This window comes from Chelonia mydas, chromosome 20 (genome assembly GCF_015237465.2).
Source record: "Chelonia mydas isolate rCheMyd1 chromosome 20, rCheMyd1.pri.v2, whole genome shotgun sequence".
Classification (NCBI taxonomy): domain Eukaryota; kingdom Metazoa; phylum Chordata; order Testudines; family Cheloniidae; genus Chelonia; species Chelonia mydas.
Genome location: NC_051260.2, coordinates 2,593,557 through 2,605,833, shown reverse-complemented (window position 1 = coordinate 2,605,833; position 12,277 = coordinate 2,593,557). Strand labels below are relative to the sequence as shown.

General features: G+C 61.0%; 2 protein-coding genes and 1 long non-coding RNA gene across 16 annotated transcripts in view; 2 read left to right on the top strand and 1 right to left on the bottom strand.

Annotated features, from left to right (window-relative positions):
• PAN2 (poly(A) specific ribonuclease subunit PAN2) overlaps nt 1-2,725 on the top strand; it is a 29,343-nt gene extending 26,618 nt beyond the window's left edge. For 8 of the 10 annotated variants that reach the window (XM_043532596.1, XM_037883679.2, XM_037883682.2 and 5 more), the window contains 4 exons: nt 51-230; nt 533-626; nt 1,070-1,267; nt 1,595-2,725. In XM_043532596.1, the coding sequence (XP_043388531.1) occupies nt 51-230; nt 533-626; nt 1,070-1,267; nt 1,595-1,629 (507 nt within the window). In that variant the 3' untranslated portion in view covers nt 1,630-2,725. Of the gene's footprint in view, nt 1-50; nt 231-532; nt 712-1,069; nt 1,268-1,594 lie in introns of those variants that run through there. The other 2 variants (XR_006286656.1, XM_043532598.1) reach the window with 2 other exon arrangements.
• Nucleotides 2,726-6,288: 3,563 nt separating this feature from the next.
• CNPY2 (canopy FGF signaling regulator 2) overlaps nt 6,289-12,277 on the top strand; it is an 8,178-nt gene continuing 2,189 nt past the window's right edge. For 2 of the 5 annotated variants that reach the window (XR_006286655.1, XM_037883726.2), the window contains exons 1-5: nt 6,293-6,425; nt 7,928-8,129; nt 8,497-8,612; nt 9,302-9,499; nt 9,928-10,024. Coding sequence is in view for 4 of the 5 variants with exons in the window: in XM_037883726.2 (XP_037739654.1) it covers nt 8,030-8,129; nt 8,497-8,612; nt 9,302-9,499; nt 9,928-10,024 (511 nt within the window). In the remaining variant the exon portion in view is untranslated. Of the gene's footprint in view, nt 6,426-7,927; nt 8,130-8,496; nt 8,613-9,301; nt 9,500-9,754; nt 9,908-9,927; nt 10,025-12,277 lie in introns of those variants that run through there. The other 3 variants (XM_043532591.1, XM_043532590.1, XM_037883723.2) reach the window with 3 other exon arrangements.
• Nucleotides 10,289-12,277, bottom strand: part of LOC119564287 — an 11,372-nt gene continuing 9,383 nt past the window's right edge. The window contains exon 3 of the long non-coding RNA XR_005223082.2: nt 10,289-12,188. This is a non-coding gene — a long non-coding RNA (uncharacterized LOC119564287). The remainder of the gene's footprint in view (nt 12,189-12,277) is intronic.

Below are 12,277 nucleotides of genomic sequence, written 5' to 3'. Positions count from 1 at the left end.
AGCACACACCCCCACACACGCCCTGTGATCACCAGCCCCTCACCTTGCAGGTGGTGGATTACCTGACCCAGTACTCAGGAATCAAGCCGGGCGACCTGGATGCCAAGATCTCCTCCAAGCACCTCACCACACTTAAGTCCACCTACCTGAAACTGCGGTTCCTCATCGATGTTGGGGTGAAATTCGTGGGCCACGGGCTGCAGAAGGACTTCCGGGTCATCAACCTCATGGTGACTTTCCCTGTGTAAAAGCCCGGGACATTTCCCAGCCCCTGCAACAAACGCGCCTTCAATTCCCTTCCTAAGTGGAACTGTCCTCTCTCCCACTGGGGGCGTGCTCGCAGAACCCGGGGAAGGGGGATACGGGTGAAGGACTGAGCAGTGTGATTGCCAGGGGAGGTGGAGTTGTGTCTGGGGTAGGGGTGATGATGGTGTGTGGGGGACAAGTTGGGGGTGGGCTGTGTAGGCGGTGGGTGGGATGGGGGAACTAACCCTGCGTAACCTAGGTGGTCAGATTCTCTCTGCTCTGCCAGGTGCCCAAGGACCAGGTGATTGATACCGTGTATCTGTTCCACATGCCGAGGAAGAGGATGATTTCTCTGCGCTTCCTTGCCTGGTACTTCCTGGGTTAGTGGAAACGCCTAGATCGCGACTGGCCCAGCCAGGCAGGGCTGCACCGGAGCCCCAAACGGACGCCGGCCCCATGGCCCGGGTACAGGGCAGCACTGGCTGCTTGTGGTGTCGCTCAGAGACGAAGGGCACCTCCAGCCCCACCCTGCTTCCGGAACTCTGAGCTGCTCTGGAACTGGGGACGGGGACTGCTGCTGTGGGTCAGGATTGAGGGGCATCAGTAGAGCTGTGTGTGCGGAGGGCAGGACAGGAGGTGCTGGGGTTGGGATTCGGCCCATCAGCAGAGCTGGATGGGGATGGGAGCAGGGGGCTCCCAGTCAGGACTGAGGACTGACCCCCTGTATTCATCAGCAGGAGGGGGAGGAAATCCCCTTGTGTGGGTTGGGAATCGGGGCGGGGGCTGTAGTGCCCTCTCTGACAAACCCTCCCTGCATCCCCAGACCTGAAGATCCAGGGCGAGACTCACGACAGCATTGAGGACGCTCGGACGGCCCTGCAGCTCTACAGGAAGTACCTGGAGCTGAGCAAGAACGCCACGGACCCGGACGACTTCCGCAAGGTGCTCAAGGGCCTCTACGAGAAGGGCCGCAAGATGGACTGGAAGGTGCCAGAGCAAGACAGCCAGAGCAGCCCCAAAAGTAAGGTGCCGCCCCTCCTCTGTGTGCACGGAGCGCACCCCCCGGAGCGCCTGCGCTCGCAGGTCTCCCTCCATTGCGGAGCGGAGACCGAACCTGCAGCGCTCAGCGGGGTGAGATCCCACAGCGGCAGGCAGGAGCAAGTGTCCGCCCGCTCTGCTCCTCTCGCTGCAGCTCCGTGCTAGGCGCCTCCAGAGTCCTGGATTCTGTCCGAACACGGGGCGGTGACTCTGGGCAGCTCCCCGCTCCTGTGCGCCCCTCCCGCTGCACTAGGGCATGGGGCCTGGCGCGAGCCCCTTGGTTACCCGCACATATTTGTGTTTCTGGCAGATGCTGCGGTGTTCCCGGCCGTGCTAACACTCTGACCCGGTGAGACCCCGCTCTGTCCTGCTGTGCGTTCTCCCAGGAAGGACCCTCCACCACTCAGCCCTGGGCCCTGACCGGTCTGTGACCGCAGATCACACAGAAAACAAATGTGGATTTCAAAACAAGGGACGAGGCTGATTTTCAGCTGGCAGCCAGGCGCTCACCAGGGAGCCTGACACCTGCTCCTGCCCCAGCCCTTGCTGCGGGGTCACCACGGGCTACCTGCTGGCCAGGATCCCCCTTCACAGACCGCCACTGCTGGGATGGCTCCAGAGGGCCACATCTGCCTCCAAATCTCCGGCCAGCTGCCCCATCGCCCTTCCAAGCAGGGACAGCTGACGCACTATCGCACGTGCACACACCACTTCCACAAGCACGCTCAGGCCCTGCCGTCCGGGGCGATGGGCCCATCTCCCTCGGTGCTGCGGCCAGGCCCCTGGGCTTTTAGGGTGTTTTATATAAAAGCTGTGTGAAGCAGGGAGGGGTGGGGATTGGCATCCAGAATTTGCTTTGCTAGAGGGCCCCCCATTGGGCGTGTTGCTGTGTCGTCTCGTTACCAGCCTGTTGCTTTGCTGAGGGGTCGACTGTTGAGGCAGGCCTGGTTGCCACCTCCTTGAAGACTGGCTGGATAAACTCCTGGAGCGTTAATGCCAGCAGGACCGGAGCTGCTCAGCGAGTTCCCTGAGCACCTCCCAGACTGAGACTGGCCCCAGCCCAGTGCCCGCTCCGGTGATAATGTCAAGTGGATGAGTGGCAGGACGAAGAAGCCCTGAACTCGCATTGTCCCGCCATCAGCACCAAGAGGCACTGGTGTGTAGGGATGCCGGGCTGTACAGGGATGCCAGTCAGAGCAGCAGCGTGAGGATCTGCTCCATCCACGCTGGGCTGGCAGGATCACACGTCGATCCCAGCTGGGACTTGGCCCTGGGATCAGCGGAGTGGCCCCTGCTTCGCCCCAGGGCTGGCTCTGTCCCCTTCGTACCCTCTGGTCTTTTTAACTCCCCCTCCCCTTGTATTCTGCGAGGTCTGAGGTGCGCTCAGCGATCTCTGGCATGTACCGAATACATAAAGTGGCCAGCCGGTGCCTTCAGCATCTGCCTGTGGACCTGTCTCCTCCTTTCTCGTTGGTTGGTGGTTCTGCCCTGGCCTTTGCCCACTGCTGATCCCAAAGTGCTTTACCGGGCTCCTCCTCCCTGATGTTACCCTCGGCTTGGACAGAAGAGGCTGGGGGAGTCACTTATCCCCCTAGGTCATGCTGTGAGTCAGAAATTGAACTCAGAATCCTGCTCCAGCCACTTGACCACGCTGCCTCTGCTGTAGCAGCCAGAACAACGTAAGGGGGCGTGTAATGAGTGGCTACATCTGTGTTCACCCCCACGCCTCTGTGTTTGTCTGCGCTGGGGGGGTTGTGCAGACCCCTCGTGTGGAGAATGTGCACGGGTGTGAAGAATGCCTGGCTCTGTGCTCCATGTGGCTGCATTGGTGCCAGTGGCCCCTGTGCGGAGGAGCCCTTGGCATTCCTGCTTTGAAGACATCCCGGTCGGGCGAGTCCTGCTCCTGCCATGGCCGGGAGAGTAACGGCTTGGGTCTGGGGCCCTCCGTGGCTCACGCTGCAAACCCAGGTTCTGCAGAGCGAACAAGGGGATGGGAATTCCTGCTCAAAACAGCCCCCGTCTCCGCGGACATTCAGCGCAGCGCACAGGGAGCCAGCCTGCCAGCTCCCAGCTGAGAAAGGATCCATCCCCACAAACAGCCCACAGTGCTTCCCCGAGGTGACAGTCCCTGTCCCCACCACCCCCAACTGGGCGACCGGTGCCTTTAAGGTCAATGGGACGAGATGCTCCCCAGCACGAGGAGTGAAGCCCCCCTTAGGGCGGGGGGGGGGGAACTGAAGCGCAGAGGAAGGAGTGGGGAGATGTTTACAGGTGAGCCAGTGAGTCTGAGGTTAGGGGAGGCTCTTCCAGACCTCACGGTCTGCAGAGCAGGAGGCCCCCCCTCATAGGCAGGGGGGGCAAGGAGAGGGAGCTGGTGCAAATCTCCCAGACTTTAAGAACCAGGAAGCAGGGCTGAGCTGGCTGGGAGGTGATGCAGCCACCTCGGGGGGGACAGATCTTGAACAGCGTCCAGCGCAGAAGCAAGGAGAACAAGACTCCTGCATGCAATTAAAATTGGAGGGGGGGCAACGAGTTCAGAATGTTGTCACCAGCGCTGGACTTTGGCCAGGCCAGCAGGGTTAGCGCCTGTGGAAAGCCCAGCAGCCCGGTTGGGTTTTTGCATTTCCCTGGAAACACGCCACCTCACAGCATCCTGGGGCATGACTCAAAGGGAGGCAAGGAATCACCTACTGACTCAGCAGCTTCCCACCATCCCTGGGTTTTCCCCACTGGTCTCCCCTCCCCGGTTAGCTCCCGAGCTGGGACAGCCACCAGCTCTGTTGGGGGGGCTGGGGGCATGGATGGCTCCAGACCCCCTGCTCCAGCTGGAGCTGCTACGGTCATTGCTTGGTCCCTAACGAACTAAGGTGGCTCTGGGCACGTGGCTGGGGATTGTTGGCAGGAAGTTTTTTGCTGAGACAGCGAGGTTTTGTGTCTGTCACCTTGGTTAATGCAGTCACTCTGACATGGGCAGGGGGCGGCCGAGCGCGGCGGAACGCTCTGTCTCTCTCCCAGGACAGAGACGCTGCAGATCCACCTGACAGCAGGAGAGTCAACCTGCCTCGAGCATCCCGGATCACTGCATCAGAACATGGCAGCCGTCCAGGTGAGTCTCTGGCCTGTCTCCTGAATTAAAGCCCCTTAAAAATGGGGACTCAAGAACCCCCCCAGTTTTAGTTCCTGGGGGGGCCCCTGTCTCCAGTGCATTGGGGCTACGTGATCTAACCCTGCATGGGGAGCCCAGTGCCCCGGTTGGTGTATAAGCCGGCGAGCAACAGCACCTGGCTGCCCTGCCCGGAGATTCAGGAGCGGCTATAGCCCAGGGCTCCCAGGGGGGAGCATGTCCCCCCGAAAACTGGCTGCTCTCAATGCAGAGGAGGCAAAGTGCCTGTCGGGATGATCGACTCCAGCACAGCTAGGGCAGAGTCATTGCCAGGGCTCCCTAGTCCCCTCTCCTGCTGTGTGGCCACTCGCTAGCCATGGAGCATCGTGGAGACGAGTGGGCACAGACAACAGGGACCAAGGAAAAGGAGGAAGTCTAGTCATTGGCGCAGAGTGGCTGAGAGGCAGGACTCCTGGGTTTTGGTGGTGGCTCAGGGCGGGGAGTGGGGTCTAGTGGTTAGAGCAGAGGGGCTGGGAGCCAGAGTTCAGCGATCCGGCCTGAGCTTCTGCCAGGAGGAGCCCACTTCCTTCCCCATGACCTCAGAGCAGGGCTGTGCCCCCATGTCCCCCCATCTGCAACCCCACCCCCCCGTACCCTCCCTTCAACTGCAACCCCCACGCCGCCTCCCAGCCCCACGCCCCCCTATACCCTCCCCCCAGCTGCAACCCCCACACCTCCCTTCCTAGCCCCACACCCCCCTATGCCCTCCCCTCAGCTGCAACCCGCACACCCACTATACCCTCCCCCCAGCTGCAACCCCCACGCCCCCTCCCAGCCCCACGCCCCCCTATACCCTCCCCCCAGCTGCAACCAAGCCCCCCCAGCCCCACGCCCCCCTATACCCTTCCCCCAGCTGCAACCCCCACGCCCCCCTCAGCCCCACAACCCCCGATACCCTTCCCCCAGCTGCAACCCCCACAACCCCCGATACCCTTCCCCCAGCTGCAACCCCCACGCCCCCCTCCCTAGCCCCAGCTGCAACCCCCACGCCCCCTCCCAGCCCCACGCCCCCCTATACCCTCCCCCCAGCTGCAACCCCCACGCCCCCTCCCAGCCCCACGCCCCCCTATACCCTCCCCCCAGCTGCAACCCCCACGACCCCCGATACCCTTCCCCCAGCTGCAACCCCCACGCCCCCCTCAGCCCCACGCCCCCCTATGCCCTCCCCTCAGCTGCAACCCGCACACCCACTATACCCTCCCCCCAGCTGCAACCCCCACGACCCCCGATACCCTTCCCCCAGCTGCAACCCCCACGCCCCCCTCAGCCCCACGACCCCCGATACCCTTCCCCCAGCTGCAACCCCCACGCCCCCCTCAGCCCCACGCCCCCCGATACCCTTCCCCCAGCTGCAACCCCCACGCCCCCCTCAGCCCCACGCCCCCCTATGCCCTCCCCTCAGCTGCAACCCGCACACCCCCCTCAGCCCCACGACCCCCGATGCCCTCCCCTCAGCTGCAACCCGCACACCCACTATACCTTCCCCCCAGCTGCAACCCCCACGCCCCCCGATACCCTTCCCCCAGCTGCAACCCCCGCAACCCCCACACCCCCCTCCCTAGCCCCCCTGGGGGTCGGTCCCTCCGCCCAGCTGTGTAACTTCCCTGCCCCGCCCATCCGCGCAGGCCCCGCCCCTTGCCGGGCTGCTGCTCGCGTGGAACCCAACGCCACGCGAGCTGGGGCCTCGCTGTGCGCCCGGGGTCCTGCCGCCGCCTTAGCTGCCCTAAGCCGTGCCTGTGCCCGGCCGCCCCGCCGGAGAGGCCCTGGCAGCCGCTGCCGGAGCCGGAGCCGGAGCCGGAGCCGGAGCCGGCCCCGCCCCGCCCCGCCCCTCACCTCACCGGATCCCCGGACTGGGGCGGCGGCGGTGGCGGGAGCGCGGCGGGTCAGGCGGGCGGCGGGGCAGCCCCGGGGGGCGGGGCTCGGGAGCGGGCGGACTCAGCGCCCGCCGGAGGAGCGGCGGGGCCGGGACAGGTCTCAGGTGCGGGGCCCTAAGGGGTCCCTGTAGGGTGTATGGGGGGCTCGGGGTGGGGGGGCTCTAGAGGGGAGAGGGGTCCCTGTAGGGTGTATGGGGGGCTCGGGGTGGGGGGGCTCTAGAGGGGAGGGGTCCCTGTAGGGTGTATGGGGGGCCCGGGGTGGGGGGGCTCTAGAGGGGAGAGGGGTCCCTGTAGGGTGTATGGGGGGCTCGGGGTGGGGGGGCTCTAGAGGGGAGGGGTCCCTGTACGGTGTATGGGGGGCCCGGGGTGGGGGGGCTCTAGAGGGGAGAGGGGTTCCTGTAGGGTGTATGGGGGGCCCGGGGTGGGGGGGCTCTAGAGGGGAGAGGGGTCCCTGTAGGGTGTATGGGGGGCCCGGGGTGGGGGGGCTCTAGAGGGGAGAGGGGTCCCTGTAGGGTGTATGGGGGGCTCGGGGTGGGGGGGCTCTAGAGGGGAGAGGGGTTCCTGTAGGGTGTGGGGGGGGCCTATAGGGTGTATGGGGGGCTCTAGAGGGGAGAGGGGTCCCTGTAGGGTGTATGGGGGGACCTGAGTCCAGGGTGCTCTAAGGGGGTGTGTGAGGGGGGGCTCTATAGGGGAGCGCGGGTCTTTATACAGGGTTCTATAGGGTATATAGGGGCATCTGGGTTGGGGAGTCCCTATAGGGATCTCTGTAGGGTGTATGGGGGTCCTGGGCATAGGGGGTATCTACGGACATAACAGGGAGCTAGAGAGGTCTCTTTGGGGACCTCTGGGGGATACTGAGAGGGCAGAGTGTGGGGGGCGCTGGCAGGAAGTGGGGCACACTGGGGAGCAGGTTACAGAACCATGGAAAGAGGATGTCAGCTGGCCCCCCAAGGCTCTGTGATGGGCTGCTGTTCCCTTCTGTCCTGGGGGGATGCTGTGACTCCCCGGTGCCCATCAGCCCCAGGGCACTTTCTCCATCTCGCTAGGTTCTGTAGGGATGCCCCGGCGGAAAGGCCACTGACCGATCCCAGTAACCAGCAAAGAGCAGCTACAAACTGCCAAACCCTGTGGCCTCCGGCCCGCCGCACAGTCCCTGTTTTGTGCTCACAACCTGAGCCCAGCAGACAAACGGCTGCTCCTTGGAGGACCGCTTTGAAACAGGGAACGATTGTGCCACAGAGCCCTTGGCACTGTAAATGCTGGCCCGGCATGATGGGTTGGGCTGTTGGGGCAGGAAAGAGCAATTCCTAGGGCAAATCTGCCGGGGGGGTTAAACAGGATCTGATAGGGTGGGAATTTGAAATGCTGTAGTTATACCAGGGTACGTTCTCTGTTACTCTGCTGTAGCAGGGTCTTTTCTGGTTTAAGCTAAATCAAAGAGAGCCATTCTCAGGCTGGCGTAAGCATGGAGGTTATAATGGTATACCAGTAAAATCAGACCAGTGTTCGACACGGCTCCCAGGTAGACAAGCCCCTAAAGGGGCTGCTGTCGGAACCGGGAGGGATTCGCTGTAGCAGAAGCAGAGTTTGCTTTGGGTTTCCACAGAGCGCCTGCTGGACCCCTCGTGGCTGAGAGGAGGAGCTGTGATCTGGAAGCACTGAATCCTTTCCGCCTCTCTGCAGGTCACTGTGCCAGCCTGCGGGGAAGATGAATGGCTGGGTTTCTCACACGCTCTGCCTGTCCGTCATCCTGGTGTCCCTGTTGAACAGTGTCCTTGCTTGGAGTAGTCAGGATCTCCATTGTGGAGGTAAAGGGAGCATTTCCAGCTCGGTCGCTGTGTGACAGTTGCGCCCCATGCCTCAGTTTCCCTATCAGCCAAATGGGGATCGGGTTAGTTAACGCTAAGTAAGTGCAGATTATTGTTAGAGCAGCAGATCCTCTCTCAGGCTCTGACTCCCATTGGGCTAGCCACAGTGCAGACCCTGAGAAGGAGACCATCTCGTTAGTGACTGTACCAGGGTTAGTTGCTGCTCCCAGACGGACGGTGCACTGTTGAACTGTTGTTTCTGACCTGCCTAGGGCTGCAGGAGGCAGGCTGGGTAACAGCCGTTTGCTTCTCTCCCTCTGATTCACCATGTTGACTAATGCAACTGAGTTCTCTCTCTCCTCTCTAGCTTGTCGGGCCCTGGTGGACGAGCTGGAGTGGGAGATCTCCCAGGTGGATCCCAAGAAAACCATCCAGATGGGGTCGTTCCGTATCAACCCAGACGGCAGCCAGTCGGTCGTGGAGGTAGGGTGTCTTGCACTTGCCCAGCCGGGTACCTCTCTCCTGCCCTGGGGCGGCAGGAGTCTCTGAAAAATCAGGTTTGAGAGGGGAAGGGTGGATGGTAAATTGACAATAAAGCCCTACTGGAAGTAGCAGCCATGTGTTGTGGGGAGAGGGATGGAGAAGGGAGTGGGTCCTGAAGATCCCACTTCATTAATTTTCCTCCCCCAGAAAGACTCCAAGGGGGGCTGAGGCACCCACTGGGTGCTGTTAACCGCGGAAGGGGGGGTTCCTCTTCTGATTGGCGGCACTGGAATATGAAGCCAGTTTGTGAGGGCTGAGAATGGCTTCTCTGTAGTAGCGGCTCATGCCCTAGAGAAGCAGCGTTGGCTGATGTAGCAGGGGGCTGGCACCCAGGACCCCTGGGCTTTTCTGTCTCTGGAGAATTTGTGGGCAGGGGGTGGGACTGGGAGTGGGGACTCCTGGGTTCTGTGCAGACCTGCCCCCCTGGCTCGCTGCGTCACCTCGGCCGAGTCGTTTTGCCTCTGTGTAGAGAGCGGATAGCACTGTCGCCGCTCCCAGGGCGGCTCGGCCAACGCTTGCAAAGCACGGTTATGACCGTGCTGGGGCTCAGGTGCTGCGGCTGTCTCTTGGGCGAGTGGCACGGTGAATGCACTTGGCCTAGCCTGTCAGATCGCTGTGGTTCTGCCCAGGTGCCCTACGCCAGATCCGAAGCTCACCTGACGGAGCTGCTGGAGCGGGTCTGTGAGAAGATGAAAGAGTATGGGGAGAAGGTGGATCCCGCCACCCACCGGAAAAGCTACGTCCGCGTGATCTCCCATGACGGGACCAAGATGGACCTTTCTGAGACCAAAATGGACGGGGACGTGACGTCCCGCCTGAAGTTTGCGGTGAGTGCAGAGGCGCTGGGCGTACGTGGGGCTCCCCTGACAGAGCTCAGCTGCCAGTTGAAGGGGGGACCTTGATGACTTTTGACTCTCAGCTGCAGTAGCCCCCGCCCTGCTGGTGCTGGGCACCGGTGGATGAGTGGGAGACACCAGGCTGCTCTCGCTAGCAACACCCTAGTGCTTAACCCTGACCCCTCTTCCTGGACTGCAGAGCGCTGACCCCCCCCGCAGCCTGACCACTGTGCTTTGCCACCGCAGAGCAGGCCATGGACTGGTGGGGCTGCTGTTTCTGTGGCTGGGGCTGTGTCGAGCAGGGCCCAGCCGTGGTGTCTCCTCTCTGTCACTGTTGCTGTGGCTGCCCCGTGTGACCCCCCTCAGTGCTAGGGGAGGCAGGATGCAGGTTTTCTGACCCTCTCCGGACCCTGTTGCAGTGCGAGAGCATCGCCGAGGAGTATGAAGATGAGCTCATTGAATTCTTCTCCCATGAGAGTGACAACGTCAAGGATCGGCTCTGCAGCAAACGGACCGGTAAGTGAGGGTCCCCTGCTGCTTGGGGCGGGGGGCTAGTCAGCCAGGGAACATAAGAACAGCCAGACTGGGTTAGACCAATGGTCCATCCAGCCCAGTATCCTGTCTACCGACAGTGGCTCATGCCAGGTGCCCCAGAAGGAATGAACAGAACAGGGAATCCTCAAGTGATCCATCCCTGCTCGCCCATTCCCAGCTTCTGGCAAACAGAGGCTAGGGACACTTCAGAGCATAGTTTTGCTAATAGCCATTGATGGACCTATTCTCCATGAACTTATCTTTTTTTAAGCCTGGTATACTGGCCTTCACAACATCCTCTGGCAAGGAGTTCCACAGGTTGACTGTGCGTTGGGTGAAGAAATACCTCTTTTTGTTCGTTGTAAACAAACGGAGCCTGGAGGCTTTCGTTCACCTCTAGATGGCTGCCTGGAGGTCAAGCCCAGTCAGCAGTCACCACTCTAGGAGCGAAATACACCCTTGAACAGGGCAGAAGCCATTGGCAGGGCGCAGGGAAGCGGGGTGCTGCCACATAAAGTATTTAGCCCGGATACCATGGCTGGTCCCCTGTACTCAATCAGTGTTGTTCCCCACTTCCCATCATGCACCAGTGCTGCAGCATTGCTGGAACAGGGTGACTGCTGTGCTCCAGCCCAGAGGAAGCTGTCTTCCAGCGATGGGGAAAGTGTTCCCTCTGCACCAGGGTCCATAAGCTTCACTGAGTCGTGGAATCACCCACTCCTGAGGCCTGGGAAGGCAGCGTGGTGTTGGACTCATCTGCGTCACCTTCCCACAACTGCACCTTCCTTGGCCAGTTCTTTTCCCCCCAAGATGTCGATTTAAGGCACCCCCCTTAGGCGTTTTTGTTTTTTGTTTAATTTGGACAGCCTCCCGTTTTATGCTGGTTCTCGGAATCAGTGAGTTCATTAAACAGCCAAAACAAGAAGCATGCCGCTGAGCTGCGGTGACTGCTGAAAGCTGTGGGGCTTGCAGGTCTGTTCTGATTGATGATCACATGAACGAGGTGCTGGGCTGGGACTCAGGAGACGTGGGTTCAATTCCTGGCTCTGCTGTAGACCCTGTGCAACCTTGGTTGAGTCACTTCCCGACTCTGTGCCTCGGTTTCCCCATCTGTAACACAGGGATACCACCTCTCTGTCGTAGAGTGCTGGCTAACTCCCCAGATACTCTATTGAGCGCTGTAGAGAAGCCATTACAAAAAACTATTCATAAACCAGAAGGAAAGTAAGAAAGGAGATAATAATACTTAGCTGTTACCCAGCGCGCTTCGTGCGTAGACTTCAAAGCCCTTCACAAAGGACAGCCAGGGCGATTAGCCCATTTTATAGATGAGGAAACTGAGGCAGAGTTACGTTGACTTGCCCAGGGTCCCCCAGCAGATCAGCGGCTGGGCTGGGAATAGAGCTGAGGTCTCCTGATTCCCAGTGTAGTGCCCTACCCACTGGACCCTGCTGCTCCAGGCTCTTATCCTGCAGCCGCTGGGTCGCTTTCTGTCAGGAAGCCGTTTCAGGTAGGCTGCGACTGGTCCACTGATGGGATCTGAGTCTAACTTCCACTGTCTTATGCATTTGTCAGTAACTTGCCCTCCCATCCCCTGGCCTCTCCTCGCCCTTGGGGTGTCAAACCCCCTCCAGAGACCTGTTGGGCATCTGGTGCGAGTGCTCTGCAGGAGTGTCCCGGCTCCGTGGGCTCGCTGCTCCCACCCAGGGCAGCAAGTCAGAATTTCATGCTGCCTTTTCTAACTGCCTGCAGCTTTTTTGGGAAACTCCAGCTTGTGCCAAGCGTTCCTGAGGCAGGGCCAAGGGACAGCGGCTCCTCCCACAACCAGCCCTTCCTCCTTTGCGCCGGGGATTCTCATTGGCTGCCAAAAGCAGTAACGGGATTGGAGCAGCCAATTGCTGGGTGCTATTCAGGGACTGGTCTCCCCATCCCGCTAAGTTATTTTTGGATGGCAGCCCTGGGTGCCGCTGACCTTTGTTTGTTCTTGTCCAAGCTGTTGGAAAGGGACTCTGGCTTTACACCTCTGTCCTCTGATCTCCCTGGACCTGCACACCTGATCGCTCTGCATGCCACAGCGATGTGTCAGTCTTCAGCAGAGAGCGCCTGCCATCTGCGCTGTCTGGGTCACAGGCCGATCTCAACAGCTCTGTTCAAACAGCCGCATTTTTCATTAGCCACTAACTAAAGTGTGTGTGTGAGAGAGAGAGAGAGAGAGAAGTGGTCCCTCCGCCAGTC